General features: G+C 54.6%; 1 protein-coding gene across 1 annotated transcript; it reads left to right on the top strand.

The window, feature by feature from the left end:
• Positions 1-255: 255 nt before the first annotated feature.
• Positions 256-15,506, top strand: BCAM (basal cell adhesion molecule (Lutheran blood group); the record flags this gene model as incomplete). Its single annotated transcript, XM_080702960.1, has 13 exons — positions 256-331; positions 3,746-3,867; positions 6,702-6,930; positions 7,020-7,090; positions 7,314-7,410; positions 7,498-7,680; positions 8,554-8,690; positions 9,058-9,214; positions 13,985-14,103; positions 14,205-14,346; positions 14,892-15,028; positions 15,118-15,262; positions 15,358-15,506. The coding sequence occupies 13 exons, from the start codon at positions 256-258 to the stop codon at positions 15,504-15,506; spliced, it is 1,764 nt and encodes a 587-aa protein (XP_080559086.1).
• Positions 15,507-26,082: the final 10,576 nt, after the last annotated feature.

The raw sequence follows: 26,082 nt of genomic DNA, 5'->3' as shown, positions 1-26,082 counted from the left end.
AGATCTGAATGAAGGGGGGGCGTCCGCAAGTGTCCGCTAGGACTCCAGCTCGGACACCGGCCGGACCGGTTGGCCAGGGCGCGGGCACTGGTCAGCGGGTGCGGGTGGGACGGAGCGGGGCGGTGGGAGGTCCGCTCGGGCGGTGGGAGGTCCTGGCCCCGCGCCCGGGGAGGGGCGTGGCCGGGGCGGGGCCTCCGCGGTCCGCCCGCCGCCCGCAGCCCGCAGCCTCGGCCCCGCTCAGTCGCCGCCGCGAACATGGAGCCGCCGGACGCCGCGGCGCGCTCGGCCCCGCACTTGCTGTGGCTCGCGCTGGTGCTGGCGGCGCACCCAGGTATGGCTCCCGTGGAGAGCCGGCGGGAGGGGGCGGCCCCTGGGGGCCCCGGGCAGGCCAGGGGAAGGGGCTCTCACTCACCCCGGGAAGCAAACGCTGGGGACCTCGGGAGCGGCGAAATCTGGGGATCCCGGGGTGGGGGGAGGGACTTGGGGTCCCTGGGGAGTACCCTTCCTAGCAGAGACCTGGGGGACCGGGTAGGCTCAGAGCTGGAGATATCGCAGCTTCGGACCAGAGACAACCGAGAAACCGTCCCTTCCTACCCCACCCAGGACCCCGGAACCTGGGCCTGTGTCCTCTATTCCCTCAGGTCCCTAAAATCTGAACCCTTCCCTCCCCACTCCCTTGGATCCCAAACTCCAGTCTCCTGGTGGCTAGAGTGGCCTTACCCAGGACAAAAAAGACCAAAACCCCCCAAAAATGTCCCCTCAAAGGTTTTCAAGTTTTGAAGAGATGGACAGCCCTGAGAAAAGTCAGGAATCCTAGAGCTCAGCCAGTGATGGATACATTTGAGGGTTCCCCAACCTAAATTCAGAGCCAAGGCTCTCTGTAAAGAGCTCACCTCCCTCGGAAAGGGCCAGAGGACCAGCCCAGAGCAGCGACGTGAACAAAGTGTTGCCGACTGACAGCGTCCCCTTCCTGGGGCCCCAGATAAAGCCACACACCTGCATGGCTGGTGGAGGGGAGGAGGCCCCGAGGGGCTGCGGACAGGGGAAGGGAGATAGGAAGGAGGTTGGAGGAGAGAGAGGACATCTCTGCCTTCCCCGGCTCTCTGCAGCTTAGACCCAGCCCCTGGCATCAGCCTGGCCCCAAGTCCGGTCCCCTGGGACAGGCCAGAGCCAGAGATGGGGGCCTGGGAATCTAGGCCCCTGCCACGAGCAGGGTAAATAGTGGGTCCCCAGGGGTAGGCCTGGGCCAGGCTGGGCGGGAAGGGAAGAGAGGTTCTAAGAACTGAGAGCCCTGCCAGGATGCCAGCCCAGAGGGTAAAGAGCATGGTGTTTTCCAGGCAGTAGCTGCTCCATCTGCCAGAACCCTCATAGGAGGATAGGACGCAGCCTTCTGTGTCCCCAGGCCCTGAGAGTCCAAGGCCCCAGCCCCTTCTCCCCAGGACCCAGGGTCCTCACCCTCGTGACCCACGCTCCTGGCCTGCCCCTCGCCCCGGACCCGAGCTCCTGGCCTGCCCCTCGCCCTGCGGAGGTGACTCACCATACCCACTTCACTCCTCTAGGAAAGAGGCAGGGGGGCCCTGGGGCGGGTGGGGGGCTCTGGCGCCAGGCTGGGCAGGTCTCAGCCAGCCTGCCCCTCCCACATTCCTGAAACCTGCCCAGCCCTGTCCCCCTCGCCACCCCCACACACACCCATCCTGCCTCAGCCCTCAGTTGTGGCCCAGAGGCAGCCCACACCCCAGCCCCCTAAGCACGAGAGAGCAGAAGAGCACAGAGCTGAGGGAGACAGGTTGAGAGAGACCAAGGAGAGGCGTTGCTAATACACCACGGGGCCGGGCCCTACCCAGGGTGCTGGAGGCAGAGGAATGAGCCAGGCCTGGCCCTGCCCGCTAGGGGCGTTTGCTCTAATGGGAGAAGAGCTGGCAGAAAAGTTTCACCTCAGGAGCATTGAACAAAGGCCACCAGGGTCCTGTGTGGCTTGTGTGTGTGTGTGTGTGTGTGTGTGTGTGTGTGTGTGTGTGTGTGTGTGTGGAGAGGCAGCCCTTGGCTCTGCAAGTGAGGGGAGAGATGGAGAGACACCTGTGGGGTCTAAGAAACCAGAGATGGAAGGAAAGAGGAGCTAAGTTTGAGGGAGGGGGGCTGGGCCTGGACCCCTGGGTCTGAGGTAGGAGGCTGGGCCTGGACCCCTGGGTCTGAGGTAGGAGGCTGGGCCTGGACCCCTGGGTCTGAGGTAGGAGGGCTGGGACTGGCCCACTGGGTCTGAGGGAAGAGGGCTAGGTCTGGACCCCTGGGTCTGAGGTAGGAGGGCTGGGGCTGGCCCACTGGGTCTGAGGGAAGAGGGCTAGGTCTGGACCCCTGGGTCTGAGGTAGGAGGGCTGGGCCTGGAGCCCTGAGTCTGAGGGAAGAGGCTGGGCCTGGGCCCCTGGGTCTGAGGGAGGAGGCTGGGCCTGGGCCCCTGGGTCTGAGGTAGGAGGGCTGGGGCTGGCCCACTGGGTCTGAGGGAAGAGGGCTAGGTCTGGACCCCTGGGTCTGAGGTAGGAGGGCTGGGGCTGGCCCACTGGGTCTGAGGGAAGAGGGCTAGGTCTGGACCCCTGGGTCTGAGGGAGGAGGCTGGGCCTGGGCCCCTGGGTCTGAGGTAGGAGGGCTGGGCCTGGAGCCCTGAGTCTGAGGGAAGAGGCTGGGCCTGGGCCCCTGGGTCTGAGGGAGGAGGCTGGGCCTGGGCCCCTGGGTCTGAGGTAGGAGGGCTGGGGCTGGCCCACTGGGTCTGAGGGAAGAGGGCTAGGTCTGGACCCCTGGGTCTGAGGGAGGAGGCTGGGCCTGGGCCCCTGGGTCTGAGGTAGGAGGGCTGGGCCTGGAGCCCTGAGTCTGAGGGAAGAGGCTGGGCCTGGGCCCCTGGGTCTGAGGGAGGAGGCTGGGCCTGGGCCCCTGGGTCTGAGGTAGGAGGGCTGGGGCTGGCCCACTGGGTCTGAGGTAGGAGGCTGGGCCTGGACCCCTGGGTCTGAGGTAGGAGGGCTGGGGCTGGCCCACTGGGTCTGAGGGAAGAGGGCTAGGTCTGGACCCCTGGGTCTGAGGGAGGAGGCTGGGCCTGGGCCCCTGGGTCTGAGGTAGGAGGGCTGGGCCTGGAGCCCTGAGTCTGAGGGAAGAGGCTGGGCCTGGGCCCCTGGGTCTGAGGGAGGAGGCTGGGCCTGGGCCCCTGGGTCTGAGGTAGGAGGGCTGGGGCTGGCCCACTGGGTCTGAGGGAAGAGGGCTAGGTCTGGACCCCTGGGTCTGAGGTAGGAGGGCTGGGGCTGGCCCACTGGGTCTGAGGGAAGAGGGCTAGGTCTGGACCCCTGGGTCTGAGGTAGGAGGGCTGGGGCTGGCCCACTGGGTCTGAGGGAAGAGGGCTAGGTCTGGACCCCTGGGTCTGAGGTAGGAGGGCTGGGGCTGGCCCACTGGGTCTGAGGGAAGAGGGCTAGGTCTGGACCCCTGGGTCTGAGGGAGGAGGCTGGGCCTGGAGCCCTGAGTCTGAGGGAAGAGGCTGGGCCTGGGCCCCTGGGTCTGAGGGAGGAGAGTTGGGGCTGGACCCCTGGGTCTGAAGTGAGGGAGGAGGGCTGGGGCCTGGACCCCTGTATCTGAGGGAGGGGGCTGGGGCTGGACCCCTGGGTCTGAGGGAGGAGGGCAGGACCTGGACCCCTGGGCCTGAGGGAGGGGGCTTGGCTGGAGGTTCTCCCTCTTGGCGGCTGTGTGGAGCTCTGCTGCTGTCCCGCAGGTGCCCGGGCGCAGGTGCGCGTGTCGGTGCCCCCACTAGTGGAGGTGATGCGAGGCGAGCTCGTCACCCTGGACTGCGCCCCCCTGGGCAACCCAGGCCACTTTGTGCTGGAGTGGTTCCTTGTGAGTACTTCGGCAGGGCCCAGGTGGGAAGGCAAAGAGGTGCGGGGCTTACCTCAGGGCTGCCCACACTCAGGCCCTCCTCTGAGCCCGAAAGGCCGAAAGGCTGGGAGAGAGCCACCGAGCTGTGTGTTTCTATTTTGTGTGTATGGGGGGGGGGGTTGTGGGGATTGAACTGAGTTACAATCTCAGACCATTTTATTTTATTTTTGGTACTGGGAATTGAACTCAGGGGCATTCAGACTCTGAGCCACACCCTCAACCACGTGCGTGGGCGAGTGTGTGTGTGTGTGTGTGTGTGTGTGTGTGTGTGTGTGTGTGTGTAAGTAACTGGAGATTGAACCCAAGAGAGCATTCTACCTCCAAGCTACACTCCCAACCCTATTTTATTTTATTTTATTTTATTTTGTTGTGTGTGTGGTACTGAGGATGGAACCCAGGGGCTTTTTGCCTCTGGGCTATACTCCCAGACCTATTTCATATTTTATTAGAAATCAACGTCTCACTAAGTTGCTGAGAGCCTCATTAAGTAGCTGAGGCTGTGTGCACCATTATGCCCAGTTCTCTATTTTATTTTAAAACATGGTCTCACTAGGTTGCGATCCTCCCGTCTCAGCCTCCCAAGTACTCAGATTACAAACATGCGCCGGCACACTGAGCTCCTCTTCATTTTTACCTGGAAACAGTCTCACTAAGTTGCTGAGAGCCTCAATAAGTTGCCTGCAATTCTCCTGTCTTAGCCTCCCAAGTACAGGGATTACAGGCATGAGCCACCACACCTGGCTGGCTGGCTTTCTTTCTTTCTTTCTTTTTAAATTTGTGTGCATGTGTGTGTGTGTGTGTGTGCAGTACTGGAGATTGAACTCAGGTGCATTCTACCTCCAGGTTACACCCCTAGCCCTATTTTGTATTGTATTTTGAAACAGCATCTTGCTAGGTTGATGGGAGCCTCACCTCTTGATGAGGCTGTCCTTAAACCTGCAATCCTCCTATCTCAGCCTCCCAAGTACTGGGATTACAGGCGTGTGCCACCACGTCCTGCTCCGGTCCTGTCTTTCTACTTTACAGATGGGGAAGTTGAGGCCCAGTAGGCTAAGGTACTCTCCAAGGTCCGAGGTATCTGAGCCGGGAGATGTGTGCAGTGGAGAAGTCCTCCTGCAGAACATGGGCTCTTGAGGGAGGAACCACACAGTGACAGTCCCCTGAGAGCTGGGGACTGGAGAGCGGGAGGGGAGGGGAGGAGAATTAGATTCGAGGCTGGAGGGGAGAGACTGACAGAGGAGGAGATATGGGAACAGAATGAGATGGAGGAAAAGGCGCATGGCGAATAGCTGAGCATGTTAGTGCATGCCTGTAATCCCAGTACTTGAGAGGCTGAGACAGGAAGGTCACAGGTTCGAAGCCAGCCTCAGCAACTTAACAAGATCCTGTTTCGAATAAAAAAAAATAAAATAGGAAAGCTGGGCGTAGTGGAACACTCTTGTAATCCCAGAATTCAGGAGGCTGAGATAGGAGGATCACAGTTCGCAGACAGCCTCAGCTACTTAGTGAGGCCCTTTGCAACTCAGTGAGACCCTGTTTCAAAATAAAAAAAGATTAAAAAAAAAAAAAAGAGGGCTTGGGGAGTAGCTCAGAGGTATAGAACGCCCCTGGGTTCCATCCCTAGACCCACAAAAAATAAATAAAATAAATAAGCCGGGCATGGTGGCGCATGCTTGTAATCCCAGCGCTTGGGAGGCTGAGACAGGAGGATCGCACAGGTTCGAAGCCAGCCTCAGCTACTTAGTGAGGCTCTCAGCAACTTAGTGACACCCTGTTTCCAAATAAAATACAAAATAGGTCTGGGATATAGCCCGGAGGTAGAAAAGCCCCTGGGTTCTACCTCCAGTACCACAAAAATAAATAAATAAATAAATAAAAATAAAAAATAGGGTTGGAGTGTAGCTCAGAGGTAAAATGCCCCTGGGTACCATCCTACTACCACAAACAAAAACTAAAATTAAATAAAATAGTAAAATATAAGAAGCCAGGCATGATGGTGCATGCCTATAACCCCAGTACTGGAGAGGCTGAGACAGGAGAATTGTAGGTTAATATAGTGATACTCTAAACAATCTAGCGAGATGAGGCCCTGTTTTAAAACAAAAATTAAAATGGGGTGGGCGTGTAGCTCAGAGGTAGAATGCCCCTGGGTTCAATCCCTCACACACCCCCACAAATAACAATGAAAATAAAGCTGGGCATGGTGGTGTATTCTTGTAATCCCAGAGGCTGAGACTGGAGGATTGCGTTTTGTGGGTAACCTCAGCTACTTAGTGAGGCCCTTTGCAACTCAGTGAGACTCTGTTTCAAAATAAAGAATAAAATATAGGGCTGGAGGTGAAGCCGGGTGTGGTGGCGCACACTTGTAATCCCAGCATTTGGGAGGCTGAGACGGGAGGCTTGCAATTCGTGGACAGGCTCAGCTACTTAGTGAGGCCCTTTGCAACTCAGTGAGACCCGGTTTCAAAAATAAAAAAGACTAAAAAATAGGGCTGGGGGTGTAGCTCGGAGGTAGAATGCCCCTGCAAAATAATTAATAATAATAATAATAATAATAATAGAATTAAAAAGGACCTTTACCACAATATGATGTATGAATATAATGTACAAATAAAAAAAAAAGAAATAAAAAGGACCGTGGGTGTGGCACAGCAGTAGAATGCCCTGGGGTACAACCCCAGTACTAAAAAAAAAAAAAAAGAAGAAGAAGTACAACAGAGGGGCTGCCAAGAGGGACGGTGGGGCAGAAGGAAAGGACCCCAGGGAGCTGAGACCCTCCCTTGCACCTGCTGCAGACTGACCGCTCCGGGACCCGCCATCATCTGGCCTCTGCAGAGACACAGGGCTCGGAGCTCCGGGGCAGAGTGCATGACTCTCGGGGCCGCAGTCCCCCCTACCATCTGGACTCCCAGGGGCGCCTGGTGCTGGCCGAGGCCCAGGTGGGAGACGAGCGGGACTATGTGTGCGTGGTGAGGGCCGAGGCAGCGGGCACTGCCGAGGCCACTGCGAGTCTCCGTGTGTTTGGTGAGTGTCCCCGGGCACCCCTGGGTGGGGACACCAGGCAGGCGAGGGACGTGTGGAAGGAACTCCTAACATGCATATCTTCCCCATAGCAAAACCAGAGGCCACTGAGGTGTCCCCCAACAACGGGATACTGTCTGTGATAGAGGAGTCTGCACAGGAGGTACCTTGGGGGACAACCCTGATGTAGGGCATTGGGGCAGGGAGGGGACTGCAAATCTGGGCTGCTTAGTGCCAGAAGTGGGAGCATGGGGCTAGGTAACTTCTGCTCCTGGGGAAGACAGATCCTAGACTCCTGCGTCTAAGGAGGGGAACCTGAGGGCAAAGGGGACCCACATTTGAGAGTCCTGGCCCCAAGCCCAGGTCCATGCCCGCTTCTGCCTCAGATTGCCACCTGCAAAAGCCAGAATGGGAACCCAGCTCCCCAGATCACGTGGTACCGCAACGGGCAGCGCCTGGAGGTACCCATGGAAATGAACCCAGGTGAGCGGGGCAAGGCTTGGCATGACCTGGGATGGGGTGTGTGGTGGCTGGGGCGGGCCTGCTGACCACCTTTGCCCTCCCTCCCAGAGGGCTACATGACTAGCCGAACTGTCCGGGAGGCCTCGGGCCTGCTATCCCTCACCAGCACCCTGTACCTCCGGCTCCAAAAAGCTGACCGGGATGCCAGTTTCTACTGCGCCGCTCACTACAGCCTGCCCTCGGGCAAGCAAGGCCGCCTGGACAGCCCGACCTTCCACCTCACCCTGCACTGTGAGTAGATGCTCTCCAACCACACTGCACACCCCCCTCCAGGCCTGCAGCCCCTGCCTCCAGCCCCAGCGTGGGCTGGGTCAGCTACTGACCTCTGGCCTCTGACATAATATGCTAGCACATCCTGGCTCTGACCCCTGCAGAGCAACCCAAACCCTGTGGACCACTGCACCCTCTCAGACCTGAATTGGGTCCCTGTATGATACATAGCCCCAAATCTCACACCAACCTGTCCTTCTTATTGATCTCTGACCTTTGACCTATACCCTCAGTTTATTTCAAGCTCGGGTGCACGCTTTCAGAATAAGTGTGAACCTGAGCCTTAATAAATAGGACCTAGCCAGGTGTGGTGGCGCACGCTTGTAATCCCAGCATTGGGGAGGCTGAGACCGGAGGAACACAGTTCGCGGACAGCCTCAGCTACTTAGTGAGGCCCTCTGCAACTCAGTGAGACACTATTTCAAAATAAAAATACAAAATAGGACAGGAGGTATATCTCAGAGGTCAAATGCCCCTGGGTTCCATCCCCAGACCCACAAAAAAAAAAAAAAAAAAAAAAAAAAGGACCTAGCAGGGCACAGTGGCACATGCCTGTCATCCCAGTACTTGGGAGGCTGAGACAGAAAGACTGCAGGTTTGAGGACAGCCTCTGCAACTTAGTGAGGTTCTCAGCAACTTACCTAGATCCTGTTTCAGAACTTAAAAAAAAAAAAAAAGGCTGGGGGTATAGGTCAGAGGTAGAATGCCCCTGGGTTCAATACCTAATACCATAAAATCATACATATAATCCGTCCCCTTGGACACCCACAGCGCCCCCTGACTCTGCCTTCATCCAGCCTCAAGCCTCACCCTTCTCTTTGCTGTCTTCCCCAGATCCCACGGAGCATGTGCAGTTCTGGGTGGACAGCCCGTCCACCACGGAGGGCTGGGTGCGCGAGGGTGACGCGGTGCAGCTGCTCTGCCAGGGGGACGGCAGCCCCAGTCCCGAGTACACATTTTTCCGCCTTCAGGTGACCGCCCCATAGTCCCTTTGGAGCTCCTGACCCAGTCTGACATACTTACCTGGACCAACTTCTTGTTTTCAATATAAAAAATTTTTTTTTTCACCGTGCTGGGTGGGGATAGAACCCAGGACCTTGCTTGGCAAGTGCTCTACCACTGAGCCATCCAGCCCCCAGCTTTTCATTTTTACCTGGGGGTGGGGGGCTCGGGGTAGCAAAGCACCTGGCCTGGTGACCTACTAGCTGACCGAGTGTGTCCCATCCTGGAGGACCCCGGCTTGAATGGGCTCTGGCCTGGCGTGGCACTCCGTTAGAGACCAGGCCCTCATGGGCCAGGGTGGCTCCTGAGCCCGGCTCCTCCTCTCTGCTCACCCAGGACAAGCAGGAGGAAGTGCTGAATACCAACCTCCAGGGGAACTGGACCCTGGCAGGGGCGAGCCGGAGCCAGAGTGGGATCTACGGCTGCAGAGTAGAAGACTACGACGCCGCTGAGGACGTGCAGCTCACCAAGACCCTGGAGCTGCGTGTGGCCTGTGAGAGCCCTGGGGGGCGGGGGGCTCACACCAGCCGCCTCCAACCCTGGCTCTGCCCATTTCTATTACCTGCCCTGGGTCCCTGCCCCACCTCCTCTAATCCACCCCATACAAGACCGCTAGAGCATGCAGCTGTTCACACACACACACACACACACCTCTTAGAACTTGCTATAGCTCCCTGATGTTTTGAGGAGAAAGCCCAGATCCCACTTCACAGCCTTGATGCTCACCTGGCCAGTTTCAGTATCCATTGACCCTCCCTCAGGTCAGGGCTGGCTCCTTATCACACCCAAGCTCCCTCTCCTCTGCTCTCCTCTCCTCTGCTCTGCTCTGCTCTGCTCTCCTCTGCTCTCCTCTCTTCTCCTCTCCTCTCCTCTCTTTCCTCCTCCTCCTCTCTCTCTTTCTCCCTCTTTCTCCTCCTCCTCCTCCTCCTTTTCTCTCTCTCTCTCTCTCTCTCGTATTGGGGATTCAACCGAGGGGCATTCTGCCTCTGAGTTATATCCCCAGTTCTTTTTATTTTTAAAAAGGGTCTCGCTAAATTGCTGAGGTTGGCCTCGAATCTGCAATTCTACTCAGTCTCTCAAGTACTGGGATAACAGGTGTGCACCATGACGCCCGGCCCAAACTTCTCTCCTTATTCCAACCTTGACTCTTCATTCTCTCTACCACCATTGATTTCTTTTCTTTTCTTTTCTTTCTTTCTTTCTTTCTTTCTTTCTTTCTTTCTTTCTTTCCTTTTCCTTTTGGGTACTAAGGACTGAATTCGAGCTATACCACCAGACCTTTCTTATTTATTTATTGTTTTAAACAGGGTCTCACTAAATTGCTGGGAGTCGTGTTAGTTGCTAAGGCTGGCACTGCGCCTGCGACCCTCCTGTCTGAGTCTCCCAAATACTCCAAGTGCTGGGGTTTCAGGCATTGATTTCTAACTAGCCTCTTGGACCTTGGGTTTCCCAGAAGCCTTTGCAGTTTACCTCTCATGGCAAAGTCTTTGTTCCCCTTGGGTGCTCCCTAGTATGCCTTTTTAGGGTGCACAGTGCAGATGTCAGGCACACATTTGTGAACTCTGAACCAAATGTGCCATGTCCTCCCACTGGAGTCAGGTGGTCAGTACTAAAGGAGACATTTCTAGTAGCTCCCATTGTATCTACAGGCCATGACACTGGTGGACTGGTAGGGTAGAAAGAACTGGCCAAGAGGTGTTTGGATTAGTTGACTGGTGTGTGCATGCGTGCGCATGTGTGTGTGTGTGTGTGTGTGTGTGTGTGTGTGAGAGAGAGAGAGAGAGAGAGAGAGAGAGAGAGAGAGAGAGAAAGAGAGAGAGAGAGATGAGAGATACGGGGATGAATCCAGGGCATTCTACCTCCTAGCTATTTTTTTTTTTTTTAATTGCAGTACTAGGAATTGAACCCAGAGGTATTACATCTGAGCTACACCCCCCAGCCCTATTTTTTATTCTATTTTTTGAAACAGGGTCTCACCGAGTTGCAAAGGGGCTCACTGAATAGCTGAGGCTGGCTGCGAACCTGCGATCCTCCTGTTTCAGCCTCCTAAGTACTGGGATTACAAACGTGCACCACCGCGCCCGGCTCCTCCTAGCTATTTTGATTTATTTGTTGTTTGTTTTGCAATACTGGGGGTTGAGCCCAGGAGCATTCTTCTTCAGAGCTACATCCCGAGCCCTATTTTATTTTCATTTTGAAACAGGGTCTCGCTAGGTCGCCGAATCTGGCTGGTTACATTGCTGAGGCTGTCTTGAAACTTATGATCCTCCCGGCTCAGCCTCCCGAGTACTGAGAGATCACAGGTGTGTCCTACCATGCCCAGCTTTTTTTTTTTTTTTTCTTTTTCTTTTTGTGGTACTGGGGATAGAACCCAGGAGCATTTTACCTTCGAGGTACACCCCAGCCCTATTTTTTTTTTTATTATTATTATTATTTATTTTTTGAAACAGGGTCTCACTGAGTTGCAAAGGGCCTCACTAAGTAATAGCTCAGGCTGTCCACGAACTGTGATCCTCCTGTCTCAGCCTCCCAAATGCTGGGACACCCGGCTACCGTGCCCAGCTCCTTAGCGGATTATCTTAGATGGGAAGTGCCTTGGTCTGCATCCCGGGAAACAGAAGAGGAAATGGATTCTGAAATGGGGATCTCTGGGCAGAAAGTATGTGGGGAGTCCCTGGGGAGATAGGGAAGTGAAGAAGCAAAATCAGGCAGGGGAAGAAGTCTGGCTGTGGCCTAAAGAAGGCCTTACTTGAGCCAGGCACAGTGGCAGGGGCATGCTTAGATTCCCAGTACTTGGGAGGCTGAGACTGGTAGATTGCAGGTTCAAGGCCAGCCTCAGCAACTAAGCAAGACCCCATTTCAAAACAAAAAATAAAGAGGGCTGGGGTATAGCTTGGAGATAGTATGTCCCTGAGTTTAATCACCAATGCAAAAGAAGGCCTTGTCTCTGCAGGGCACTGGAAGCCCATTTGCCCCTCACCGTTGTCCTCAGTTGGGATGGGCAGGGGGCTTTACACCCTACCCAGTCAGGGCAAACAGTCATTGGATGTGTGCTCCCCAGGGAGGGGGCACGACCTTGGGCGAGGGGCTCTCTGCAGCCAGCCAAGGCAGTTCCCAGAGAGTGCTGACAGCTGACAGCTGCTCTCCTTCTCAGCAGCTGGGGAATAAATTCTTCAGTGTTGGGAAATCTGGGTGTCCATAATAGGGCCTTTGGGAAGGCATCTGTGAGAAAGGGACATCTGAGTATGACACAGGCTGAGCGTAGTGGTACACACCTGTAATCCGAGGATTGGAAGGCTGAGACAGGAGGATCTCAGACTAAGACCAGACTAAGTAACTTACCAAGACCCTCAGCAACTTAGTGAGACTCTGTTTCAAAATTAAAAGGGCTGGAGGTGTAGCTTGGAGGTAAAATGCTCCAGGGTTCAACCCCCAGTACCAAAAAAAAAAAAAAAAAGAAAGAAAAAGAAAAAGAAATCACAATTTCAGTACTTGGGAGGCTGAGACAGGAGGATTATAGGTTTGAGGCCAGCCTCGGCAATAGTGAGACTCGGCAACCTAGTGAGACTCTGTTCTAAAATATAAAATAAAAGAGGCTGGGGATGTAGCTCAGAGGTAGAATGTCCTTGGGTTCAATCCCCAACACACATACACACACACACAGTGATATCGAAGCACATAGTGCTGGAATTTAGTGTGCTAGAACTCAGTACACAGGAGGGGAGGGTGGGAGACCATGGATGAGGTGGGCCAGGGCCAGAGCAGGCGGGATCTGCAGGCTGTCGGGGAGTTTGGTTATGAGGCATACCGAGGGTACTGGGGAGCCACTGCAATACTTTAAACAGAGGAGAGGATTGACCAGCACGTACATTGAAAAGATACTTGTTGCACACTGGAAGATGGAGGGAGGACGAGAGTGAGGAATAGATTAGTGAGGAGGTGGTCAGGACAGTGGGAATCAGAGACGGGAGGGCTTAAAAGTGTCCATCATGGGAGCAGAAGATAAAAAATCTTTAAGAAATGGTGGGTATAGAGGGAGGAACGGGAGGAGAGGGGACTGGGTCCAGTGGTAGAGTGCTTACCTACTGTGTGGGGCGTGGTGGTGCCCACCTGGAAATCCCAGTACTTGGAAGCTAAGACAGGAGGATCACAGGCTCAAGGCCAGTCTCAGCAACCTGGCAAGATTCTGCAACTTAACAAGACCCTGTTTCAAAATAAATAAGAGCTGGGGGTGGTGCGCACCTTTATTCCCAGTACTTGGGAGGTTGAGACAGAAGTATTCCATTTTCCAGGCTAGGCTCGACTACTTAACGAGGCCCTCAGCAATTTAGTGAGACCCTGTTCAAAATAAAATATTAAGCCGGGCATGGTGGCGCATGCCTGTAATCCCAGTGCCTGGGAGGAGGCTGAGACGGGACTGCAGATTCCAGTACAGCCTCAGCAAGTTGTGGGACTCATCAATTTAGACATTTGACCCTGTTTTTTTGTTGTTTTGTTTTGTTTTTTGGTGGTACTGGGGGTGGAACCCAAGGGCTTTTCTACCTCCGGGCTATACTCCCAGACCTATTTTATACTTTATTTGGAAACAGGGTCTCACTAAGTTGCTGAGAGCCTCACTAAGTAGCTGAGGCTGGCTTTGAACCCGTGCGATCCTCCTGTCTCAGCCTCCCGACAGACCCTGTTTTTTGTTTTTTGTTTTTTGTTTTTTTTTGGTGGTACTGGGGTTCCTGGAAGCCCTTCTACCTCCGGGCTACACTCCCAGACCTAGTTTTACATTTTTACTTGGAAACAGGGTCTCCTAAGCCAGTGCGCGCGGCTGGCTTCGAACCTGCGCGATCCTCCTGTCTCTGCCTCCCAAGCACGGGGATTATAAGCGTGCGCCACCACGCCCGGCTGGCAGACCCTGTTTTGAAATCAAAATAAAGTAGTGCTGGGGGCGTAGAGTGGAGGTAGAATGCCCCTGCTTGGGGGAGAAAGTTCACAGGAAATTCACCTGGACCCCCAAAGTCATCTATTAACCTTGGGTTAGAAATGCCAGCTTGGAGAAAAGTAGCCCCGTCTGGTGTGTATGTGGACCCCTACATCTTGGCAGGAGGGTGCAGGCGGGAGAACAGGGATGCCACAGAAGCAGGAGAAGGGGAGGGCGCTTGGGGCTCTCGCTGACTCTCCTCTCATCCCTTCATGTCTGCACCCGACAGCCCTGGAGAGCCCTAGCGAGTGGGTGAGGGGCTGGGGAAGGTGACAGCCCTGTACCCTCCTCCAGACCTGGACCCCCTGGAGCTCAGCGTGGGGGAGGAGCTCTCCGTGCACCTGAACAGCAGCCGCACTGCCGTGACCTGCTCCACGCAGGGCCTGCCCGCGCCCACCCTGCGCTGGACCAAGGTGAGAAGGGAGAGAGACCTCAGGCCCTCCTCGCTTCTGTCCCCTCCTCGCCCTCACTCACCCGGGCCCTGCCTGCTTTCCTCTCCCTCTGCCCTCCCCAGGACTCAGTTCCCCTGGCGGATGGCCCCACGCTGCCGCTCAGCTCCTTCACCTTCGATTCCGCTGGCACCTACGTCTGCGAGGCCTCGGTGCCCACCGTCCCCCTCCTCAGCCGCACCCGGAGCTTCAGGCTGCTGGTCCAAGGTTCGAGGGGCGGGGCTTGCATGGGGACTGACTGGCAGGTGGAGGCCCCGCCCATTCCTCTGGTTCTGTCTGCCTGTGTCTGTCTCTCACTTACTGGGGATTGAATCTAGGGGCATTCTACCTCCCATCCTCACCCCCGACCTCACTCTGTTTTGTTTTGTTTTGTTTTTGTGGTACTGGGGGTGGAACCCAGGGGCTTTTCTACCTCCGGGCTACACTCCCAGACCTATTTTTAAATACTTTATTTGGAAACAGGATCTCACTAAGTTGCTGAGAGCCTCACTCAGTAGCTGAGGCTGGCTTCGAACCCGTGCCATCCTCCTGTCTCAGCCTCCCAAGCGCGGGGATTACAAGAGTGGGCCACCATGCCCAGCTAACTTCACTCTGTTTTGAAACAGAGTTTCACTAAATTGCTGGGATATCTTGTTAAATTGCTGAGGCTGGCCTCAAACCTGCAATCCTCTTGTCTCCGCCTCCCAAGAACTGGGTGCGTGCCACCACGCCTGGCTCTCCCGCCTCTTTATTCTCATACCCACCACCCACAGGGTCTCCAGAGCTAAGGGCAGGGGAGATGGAGCCCAAGGTAGAGGGCGGCTGGACGGAAGGAGACGAGGTCAAGCTGATCTGCTCTGCCCGCGGCCACCCGGAGCCCCAGCTCACCTGGAACCAGCTGGGGGGCAGCGTAAGGGACTTTCTTCTCCACCCCCACCCCTCCTCAAACATCCTGGCCCTTGGTCCCCAGGGGCCCAGACCTGACCCCAGCCTCCACAGCCTGCAGAGCCAGTCCCCGGGGGCAAAGGCTGGGTGAGCAGCTCCTTGACCCTGAGAGTGACCAGTGCCCTGGGCCGCGAGGGCGTGTCCTGCGAGGCCGCCAACTCCCAGGGGAAAGTCAGTCATGTCTTCCACTTCGGCACTGGTGAGTGACCCCCAGGTATTAAAGGAGCCGGTGTGGGGCTATGCGGCCCACGGAGCCGCAGGCTCAGCCCTCCTCTCTCTGTCCCGCCCTTGCAGTGGCGCCCCAGACCGCCCAGGCCGGAGTGGCTGTCATGGCTGTGGCTGTCAGCGTGGGCCTCCTGCTCCTCGTGGTCGCCGCCTTCTATTGCATGAGACGCAAGGGGCGCCCGGGCTGCTGCCGCCGAGGGGAGAAAGGGGCGCCGTGAGTGGTCGCTTTAACCCAGCCCCCTCCCCAGCGCCTGCTGGGTCTAGCCTCAACCCATCAGCCCCAAACTAACCCAGGCCCACTTGTCCCGACCCCAGCCTGTCACCACCTTTATCTTACCATCCCACTGTCAACCCCTCCCTCTCCTCCCAATCTGTCCCCAGGCCACGCCCACACAGCTCGACCCCCCTGACTCAGCCCCAGCACCCAGCCCCAGCCTGCTACCTTCCCGCCCTAGCCTGTAACCATCCCCATCTGGCCCCATCTACAGCCAACCTCAGGCCACCCCCCAGCTTCCATCCATGACCATCCAGGACTTTCCCCAGAGCCAACCCATCTCCCACCCAAAATGCCGTCAGCTCCCTCTCAGCTCCCACTGCAAGCCCAGGGCCATTTACTGGCCCTCCCCAGCTTCTTGCCCGCCTGACCCCTGGCCCTCACTTTCCAGGCCGCCTGGGGAGCCGGAGCTGAGGTCCGAGCGGCCTGAGCACAAGGGCCTCCTCACGGGAGGAGCCGCTGGAGGGGCCCGCAGGAGCAGCGGGGGCTATGGGGACGAGGTGAGTGGGGGCCTGGTTACAGGGGACCAGCCGGACGGAGTTGGGGATAGCCTCCTCGTGGGCACACCTGAGCACCCGCTTTCTCCCAGTGCTGAACCCTGGACTTGCCCGACCGAGTCTGCCGCATTGACAGAGCGCACGCCTCCCCCTCTTCCTCCGCCCGACTGCACCGGCGGCCCTCCCTTCCTTCCTCTGCCTGCTGGGCAGGGACCCGCAGCGGCCAGCCCTGGAGGGGAGGGAGGTGGGCGGCTGGGAGGGGGCCTTCCTCCAGGGAGTGTGACTCTCTCAGGCCCCAAAATAGCTCCTGGACCCAAGCCCGGGGCCCTGCCTGGGACGAGGCACCGAGGGTCGGCCGGCAGGGGCTATTTTTACCTCCTGCCCCCCTGCCGGTCCCCCCCCACCTGACATCTTGCTGCGTAGTCTGACACTGGATCCCCGCCACTGCCTCTCCCTGCCCTCGCCCCCAGCCCATCATCTGTGGACACTGGAGTCTGGAATAAATGCTGTCTGTCCTGTAGACACCGGTCCTATGGCTGGAGCCTCCTCTGGCCGGAGGGGGGCGGGAGGGAGGGAGGGAGGGCTCGGTCGCAGGTGGCTGCCCCGCCCCGCCCGGCTGCCTCCCCCTTCCACCTCCTCGCAAGACCTCAGGGACACGCTGATGTCATGGAGGAAGAAATAAAGAGAGCTGCCCGCCAAGGGTGACTCAGCTGGCCAGGGTGGAGGAGAGGTGGTGGGATACCAGGCTCTAGGCCTGGCCCTGAGGACCCAGACTGGAGCCTGTTTAGGGGTGGGGTGTTGTCCCCATAAGGAAAAAAGTCATTCTCTTTGGAGACCTCCCAGGGGAACTGAGGCTGGGGGGGGGGGGCGTCCCAGCTGTGGCTTTGGAATGAGGGATGGAATGCCTCCCTTGGGAGGTCAACATCCCTGCACAAGGATTCCTTGGGGAAGAGGGCAGCCTCCCAGGGATGCAGACAGGGGCCTGGGTGGTGAAGAGACAGGCTTTCTGAGGCCCAAGGAGAGGGGATTGCAAGGGGGATGGAAGCCCCGTGGCGCATTCCTTCGATTTCAGTATTTGGAAGGCAGAAACTGGAGGATCAAAAGCCAGCCTTGGCAACTTAGTGAAAGCATATTTCAAAATAAAAATGGGAGCCGGGCCTGGTGGTGTAGGCTTGTAATCCCAGCATTTGGGAGGCTGAGACTGGAGGATCTCGGTTCAAGGACGGCCTTGGCTACTCAGGGAGGCCCTTGCAACTCAGTGAGACCTGGTTTCAAAATAAAGAATAAGAAATAAGGCTGAGGGTGTAGCTCGGAGGTAGAATGCCCCTGGGTTCTATCCCCAGTACTGAAAAAAATAAAAAGGGGCAAGGGGTGTAACTTGGAAGCAAAACACCTCTGGATTCAATCCCCAATGCAAATAAAAAAGAAAAGCCAGGTGTGGTGGCACATACCTTTAATCCTAATACTTTGGAGGCTTCGGGTTCAGCCTCAGCACCTAGTAAGAGTCATCAACCTAGCAAGACCCTGTATCAAAATCAAAATAGAAGGCCGGGCGTGGTGGCGCACGCTTGTAATCCCCATGCTTGGGAGGATCGCGCAGGTTCGAAGCCAGCTGCGCGCGCTGGCTTAGGGAGACCCTGTTTCCAAAAAATGTAAAAATAGGTCTGGGAGTGTAGCCCGGAGGTAGAAGGGCTTCCAGGAACCCCAGTACCACAAAAAAAAAAAAAAAAAAAAAATCAAAATAGAAAAGGCTGAGAGTGAGAGTGTAACTCGAAAATAGAATGCCCCTAGGTTCAATCCCCACTACCATAGAGGGGGAGAAAAAAAGGAGGTGGGTACGGTGGCACAGGCCTGTAATTCCAGTACTTGGGAGGCTGAGAAGATCACAGGCTTAAAGCCAGTCTCACCGGGCGTGGTGGCGCACACTTGTAATCCCAGCATTCAGGAGGCTGAGACCGGAGGATGGCGGTTCAGCTGCTTAGTGAGGCCCTCTGCAACTCAGTGAGACCCGGTTTCAAAATAAAGAATAAATAAGGTAGGAGGTGTAGCTCGGAGGTCAAATGCCCCTGGGTTCCACCCCCAGACCCGCAAAAAATAAATAAGTAAATAAATAAATAATGCCACTCTCAACAACTTAGTGAGGCTGTCGGGAACTTAACAAGACCCTGTTTAACGAAAAAAATGAAATAGGGTTGGAGATGTAGCTAAATGAATACCCTTGGATTCAATCCCAGCACCACAAAAGAAGGGGAGGGAGGGAAGAAGGAGGACAGAAGCCAGGCCCCTGGGAGGCTGAGGTAGGATTGCAGGTTCAAGGCCAGCCTCCACAACTTAGTGAGACACTTGCAACTAAGACCTGTTTCCAAAAAAGAGGATGGGCGTCCTGGGCTGGGTATTAAAAAAAAAAAAACAACAACAGCGGGACAGAAAGACACTGGGTGTGGTAGGAGGGAGAGATGACCTGGGATCTCAGAGATTACAGTGAGCCCCAGAAAGAGACAAAGATTGGGGGGGGGAGCAAGTAGAGACAAAAACAGGAAAAAAAAAACTGGGTGTTCAGAGAGAAAGACAAAGAAGGAAAGAACATGGCAAGAGACAGCTTGGAAGCACCTGGGAGGGTGGTGGGAGTTGGCCCAGGGGACCTGCCGCGCCCTCCCCCCAGCCTTGGCACTCTGGTCCCTAGGGGTCTGCCATGAAGGGTCGCATGCGAATCCCCCACAGTGAGAGCTAGCTGCCGGTCGCTGCAGCCCTGATCTCAGGCAAGTAATTCCATCTCCCTCCGCAGTGGCTTTGCCACGGATGGGATACAGAGCTTGGGAAGGTGGTAACAGGCTGTGGAAGGCGCCGGGTAAGTGAGCTGGCAGTCTGCCCGGAGACCCAGGCAGAGCTCACAGGCACAGTGAAGGCGCTCAAATCTCAGTACCTATCAATTCCCCTTAACACAAGTGAAGTTCAGCGTGCACCTGTTAACTCAGTACTTGGGAGGCTGAGACAGGAGGATTGCGGGTTCAAAGTCAGCCTCAGCAATTAAGCAAGGCCCTCAGCAACTTACTGAGACCCTGTTTCAAAATTAAAATTAAGCTGCATGCCTGTAATCCCAGTAATTGGGAGGCTGAGACAGGAGCATCACAGGCTCGAGGCCAGTCTTAACAATTTAGGGAGACTCAGTCTAGCAAGATGATCCTATTTCAAGTTAATTAACTAATTAATTGAAATAGGGCCGGGGAGCCTAGCATACTGACCCACGTTTGTAATCCCAGCATTTGGGAGGCTGTGACAGGAGGATCATGGTTCGCGAACAGCCTCAGCTGCTTAGTGAGGCCCTCTGCAACACAGTGAGACCCTGTTTCAAAATAAAGAATAAAAAATAGGCCTGGGGGTGTAGCTCGGAGGTAGAATGCCCCTGGATTGAATTCCCAGCAACACACACACACACACACACACACACACACACACACACACACACACTACAGCTGGGGGGTGTAACTCAGAGGTAGAGCTTTCCTGGGTTCATTCCTCAGGAACACACACACACACACACACACACACACACACACACACACACACAGAAAAGGAAAGAAAAGAAAAGAAAAGAAAGAAATAGGAAAGAGCTGGTCCTGTGGTATGTGCCTGTAATCCCAGGACTTGGGAGGCTGAGACGGGAGGATTGCATATTTATGGCCAGACTCAGCAATTTAGCTAGATACCCTAAGCAACTTAGTGAGACCCTCACTCAGCAAGATCTATTTCCAAATAAAATATAAAAAGGGCCAGGGTGTAACTCAGAGGTAGACTGCGCCTGGATTCAATCCCTAGTACAAGAAGAAAGAGAAAAATGCGAAGACTGAAAGGATGGGGTCACTAACGCTCTCAGACCCCGGTGTACAGGGAAAGGCGCACTGCTGCTCTCTGTAGAAGCCGAATACTCAGACTGAGCTAAAGGGGTCGGCGCAGCTGGGCGTGCTGTGCATGCTTGTAATCCAGCACTTAGGAGGCCGAGACAGGAGGATCCCAAGTTCGAGAACAGCCTCTGTAAGTAGTGAGACTCTCATCAACCTAGTATGACCCTGTCTCAAAGATAAAATCAGGCTGGGAGTGTAGCTCAGAGGTAGAATGCCCCTGGGTTTAATCCCCAGTACCAAAAAAATAAAAATAATAAAGGGGTCAGGGGCACATAGAAGGTGAGCAGGGCCAAGCAGGCAAAGCACGGCAGGTCTGCGTTATGGCTGTTCCCTCTGTGCCCTGGGCACAGGACTCATGGAGACAGTAGGTGTCACTAAAGGGAACTTACTTAGGGACCCATGAATACAGGGCACCTTCTCATGTATGTTTGGTTCAACTCTTCCTCCTTTAATTTACCTATTTGCGTGTGTGTGTGTGTGTGTGTGTGTGTGTGTATGTGTGTGTGTTACTGGGGATTGAACCAGGGGCATTCTACCTCTGAGCTACACCCTCAGTCTATTTTCTTTTTATTTCAATAACTTGGTAGAAAATTAAAAGCCAGATGTGATGACACACACTTGTAATCTCAGTACTTGGGAGGCTGAGACCGGAGGATCGCGGTTCGGGGACAGCCTCAGCAACTTAGTGAGGCCCTCTACGACTCAGTGAGAACCGGTTTCAAAATAAAGAATAAAAAATAGGGCAGGGGGTGTAGCTCGGAGGCCAGATGCACCTGGGTTCCATCCCCAGACCCACAAAAAAAAAAAAAAAAAAGGAAGGAAGGAAGGAAATTAAAGAACATGGGACAGATGGAGAAGACAGCTGAGCTGGGGCAGGTCCAGACCAGCCTGGTACAAAGTAAAGGAGGTAGCAAGAACGGTGAGGGCAAGGAAGGAGGCAAACTACTTTATTTCTACTTTGAACCAAGGTCTCATCGGTGCTGAGAGCCTCACTACTTGCTGAGGCTGTCCTCGAACCTGCCATTCTTTCACCAACCTCCCAAATACTGGGATCACAGGCCTGTGCTGCAACGCCCAATTACAAAAGGTTTTTTTAAGCTTATGAAATATTTCTACCTGAAATGTTCCGTTTAGTATTAGGGGGCCGAGGCTGACCGTGGATCACTGAAATTATGAAAAGGGAAACCATGGGTAGGGTAGGCCGTGCTAGGCCAGTGTCCCAGTGTCACGTCTACCCTTTGTTTTATCTGTGACGTGTGTGTGTGTGTGTGTGTGTGTGTGTGTGTGTGTGCGCGCACACGCACATGTGTTTTACTGGGGATGGAACCCAGGGACATTCTACTTCCAAGCTACACCCCCAGCCCTATTTTTTTATTATTTGTATTGAAACAGGGTCTTGCTAGGTTGTGGAGGGTCTCACTAAGTAACTGAGGCTGGCCATGAGCCTTCTTCGATCTTCTGTCTCAGCTTCCCACATACTGGGATTACAAGCTTGTGCCACCATGCCCGGCTGTGTTCTTGTTTTTATGGCTCTCTTTCTTGTCCTTTATCCAACAAAATTGAACATATATATATACACACACTGAGCATTCTACCTCCAAGCTACCCCTTTTGTGTGTGTGTGTGTGTGTGTGTGGTACTGGGGATTGAACCCCAGGCTCTATTTTTTATTTTTTATTTTTTTTGAAACAAGGTCTCACTAAATTGCAGGGGCTGGCCTCATGAAGTTGCTGAGGCGGCTGGCTGTGAACCCGTGACCCTCCTATCTCAGTCTTCTAAGTACTGGGATTACAGTCATGTACCACCACCTCCAGCCCCTGTGTGTGTGTGTGTGTGTGTGTGTGTGTGTGTGTGTGTGTGTGTCTGGGGATCGAATCCAGGGGCATTCTACCTCCGAAGTACACCCCCAGCCCTATTTTTTATTCTTTATTTTGGAACAGGGTCTCACTAAATTGCAGAAGCTGGTCACGAACCTGCAGTCCTCCTGTCTCAGCCTCTCAAAGGCTGGGATTACCAGTGTGTGCCACCACACCTGGCTTCAGCCCTTTTTATATTTTGTTTTGAAATAGGATCTTGCTAAATTGCTAAGAATCTTGCTAGGTTGCTGAGGCTGGCCTCAAACCTGTAATCCTCCTATCTCATCCTCCCAAGTCCTGGGATTTCAGGCATATGCCACTCTTTCAGTACTTGGGAGGCTGAGACAGGATGATCACAGTCTGCAGGCAGCCTTAGCTACTTAGTGAGGAGGCCTTTTGCAACTTAGTGAGACCTTGTTTCAAAGTAAAGAAGCTCCCCCTAGCCCTGTCTTCACCATGCCTTGATGACGTTGCTTTCCCTCTTGCCTGGAATGCCCTTCTCCATGAGCCCCGCAGTAACGAAGCTTGACAATCCTTCTACATCTGGCCATCTTGGGTTCTAAAAAGCTTTCACCACCGTGGTGTCTCCCTGCTCATGGAAGTTCTTAAGCATCTCGAACTCTCCTGGACTTGTACTTTTTTTTTTCCCCGTGGTGCTGGGCATGGAACCCAGGGGCATTGTATCTCCAAGCTACACCCCTAGCTCTATTGTTTATTCTTTATTTTGAAACAGGATCTCACTGAGTTGCAAAGGGCCTCACTAAGTAGCCGAGGCTGTCCACAAACCCGCGATCCTCCTGTCTCAGCCTCCCAAATGCTGGGCTTACAAACGTGCGCCACCACGCCCGGCTCTTGTGCATGTTTTATCAGCAAGGTTATGTTGCAAATAGAGAAGAGGAAAGCAGAAAGAAAAGAACTACCTAAGTTAAGAATGATGTGGGTGAAAGGGGACAAATATTCACTCATGTAATTGATAAGTACAAGGGCTGATTGCCTTCAGACACAGCTGGATCCAGGAGCTCAAATCCATTCTTCCCTTTGAAGCCATGCCCATGGCTAAGAGGGTCAAAACTCTGATTGGCCAGGCCTGGGACAGGCTCATCAGAGCCAGGAGCCATGAGGACCGTGCGATAAGGAGCAGAGGGCGGGGTGGGCGGCTGTGGCTGTCAGAAGAAGGGGGAGAAGTTCTGGGCAGGTAAAGTACTTGCTGTCAGCTGAGACTCCACCGGGAACCTTTGGCCCTGTGCCTCAACCTCTCCCCTGGTGCTATGGCTCTCCAGTGAAGTGATACTTGAGGGAATCGATTCCTAGGCAGGGGACCCACCCAGGCAACAGTCAACAGAGGTGCAGTGCTTGGCCTTATGCAAGGCCCCCGAGTGCCTGTGCCTGGGCAGGGGTTAGCAACTCCAACCCACAAAGACAAGCAAGGAGAGAGAGGAGAGGTGCTCTGTGGTGGGTGCCAGGGGCCTTGCTGGACAAAGACTACCTAGGGATTGTTTTTGGGGGTTTGTTTTTTTGTTGTTGGTGGTGATGGTGGTGGTAGTGTGGTTTGAATTCAAGGGCATTCTATATCCAAGCTATACCCCTAGCCCTATATTATATTTTATTTTGAAACAGGGTTTCACTAAGTTGCAGAAGACCTCACAAAGTTGCTGAGGCTGACCTGGAACCTGCAATCCTCCTGTCTCAGCCCCCCAAGTTACTGGGGTTATAAGAATGTGCTACCATGCTTGGCTCCCCCCCCCCTTTAGAATTGTGTGGTAGTGGGGTTTGAACCCCGGGGACGTTCTACTTCTGAACTACAGCTACAGTCCTATTTTATTTTTTATGATACTGGGGATTGAGCTCAGTGGCATTGTACCTGTAAGCTACACCCCCAGCCCAATTTTATTTTTTATTTTGAAACAGGTCTCACTAAGTTGCTGAGGCTGGCTTCAAACCTGTGATCTTTCTGTCTCAGTCTTCCAAGTTCTGGGATGACAAGCTTGTGCCACCATGCCTGGCTGATACTGAGAATTGAACCAGGAGCAGTCTACCTGAGCTACACCCCTGCCCTATTTTTATTGTGAAACTGGGTCTCACCACGTTGCTGAAGGTTTCACTAAATTGCTGAGGTTGGCGTCGAACTTGCCATTCTCCTATCTTAGCCTCTACTGGGTATTAAAGGTATGTGCCACCACATCCAGCTGGGGACTGGTTCTTTTACTCATGGAAGAAACGAGGAGGGGATAGGATTTTGCAAAGAAAGTTAGTAGCAAGGCTAACACTAAAACCCAGACGTGGTGGCGCATGCTTGTAATCCCAGTACTTGGGAGGCTGAGACAGGAGGATAACGCAGGTTTGAAGCCAGCCTCAGCTACGTAGTGAGGCTCTCAGCAACTGAGACCCTGTTTCCAAATAAAATATAAAATAGATTTAGGATTGTAGCCCAGAGGTAGAAGACTCCTGCATCCCATCTCCAGTACCATAAACAAACAAACAAACAAACAAACAAATAAACCCAGACTTCTGTCTGGGCATAGTGGTACACACCTGTAATCCCAGTACTTGGGAGGCTGAGACAGGAAGATCACAGGTTTGAGGCCAGCTTCAGCTATTTAGTAAGATTCTCACAAACAACGTAATAAGCCCCTGTTTCAAAACAAAACTAAAAAGGACTGGGGATATGCCTCAGAGGTAGAACACCCCTGGATTCCATCCTCAGTAACACACACACACACACACACACACACACACACACACACACACACACACACATCCTCTAACCTGGCCTCCCTTACTTGGGGAAGGAGGTCAGAAAAAATCCAGAACATATCATGCATCTGTTTGTTCAGCTGGACGCACTGTCCACACAGGACTCACGCCTGTGCCCGCTGGAGATAGTCCTTATCTGGTCACAGAGAAGAGCTCCAGCCCATCGCCCAGGTTCAGAGCCCAGCCTGCTACCTCCTTGCTGGTGGCTTGGGGCTTAATAGCCACTTCGTGCCTCAGTTTACTCCACAGTGAAACAGGGATCATGAGAGTTTCCCTTCAAGGGATTCTTGTGAGGAATAACTAAGACAAATAAGGGTACTTAGAACAACTTCGGTTCCTGATCATCTTTTTATTTATTTATTGGTACTGGAGATCGAACCCAGGGGCATTCTACCTCTGATCTATACCCCCCATCACTTTTTTATTTTGAAACAGCGTCTTACTAAGTTGCTGAGGCTGGTCTCAAACCTGCAGTCCTCTTGCCTGTCACCCAAGTACTGGGATTACAGGGGTGTGCCACACACGGCTGCCTTTTTTTTTTTTTAAACTCTGACTTTGGGCTAAATCACATCTCTCGGTGCCTGTTTCCTTATCACATAGGGCGCTGTGTGGCTTATTTGAGATAATACAAAGATCAGTGTCTGGCACAGAGCAAATGCTACGTACGTTTATTAATAGTATTATGATGAACACAAAGGGGGTAAGAGCCTCTACTACTTGGAGGGGGACCAGGTGTGTGGTAGGCGGGGAGGGCTTAGTCCAGCCCAGGTGGGCTTCTTGCCCCCAAGCGCCAGTCCCAGCTGACAGCGGGATCTGGGATTCGGAGCGCTCAGCCGCGTCCCCTCCCTCGGCCTCCCGCTCCCCGCCCTCGCCCCGCCGGGCCGGCGGCCTCCCCCGCTCCCCTGCGCCGCCCCAGGAATGTGAAGAGTAGGTGGGGGTGGGGAGGCGCGAAGCCGTCGGGAGAGACTAAGGGGCCGAGTCACCGCGAGGCAAGAAGACCAGAGGAGGCTGCGGAGATTGGGGAAGTGGGACGAGGCCACGGGGAGGGCCCCGCGGGGTGCACAGGCCTGACCCCAGCCCAGCCCCACCCTGCAGGCTCCGCCGGGCCAGCGGGCGGGAGGCCGGTCTGTGCTGCCCCCTGGTGGGCGGCCATTGTAGGTAGGCGGCGCGGACCCGCGTGGGAGGAGGGGACCCGGGGACGAGGGGAAGGAGAGAGAGACGCCGAGCACCGAAGCAGGGACAGACAGACAGACACGGGCCTGGGCGCCGAGAGGGAGGGACCTGGGCAGACACACCAGAGGCAGAGAGCGTCCAAGGGATGGAAAGAGACACGGGACTCAAGTGACACAGAAACGCTGATAGACAAAGGCAGATGAGAAACGGCGACAAGGAGGCGTCAGGGCCGAAAGACCCAGAGATAGACAGACAGACAAGCGGACAGCCACAGACAGATACTCAGAGATGGAAACCTAACAGCAAACGCTGCGGCGACACCCGAGGCAGTGATCAGA

This window comes from Muscardinus avellanarius (assembly GCF_963383645.1).
Source record: "Muscardinus avellanarius genome assembly, chromosome: 10".
NCBI lineage: Eukaryota > Metazoa > Chordata > Mammalia > Rodentia > Gliridae > Muscardinus > Muscardinus avellanarius.
Note: the sequence above shows the minus strand (reverse complement) of the source record. Positions and strands in the feature narration are given on the sequence as shown.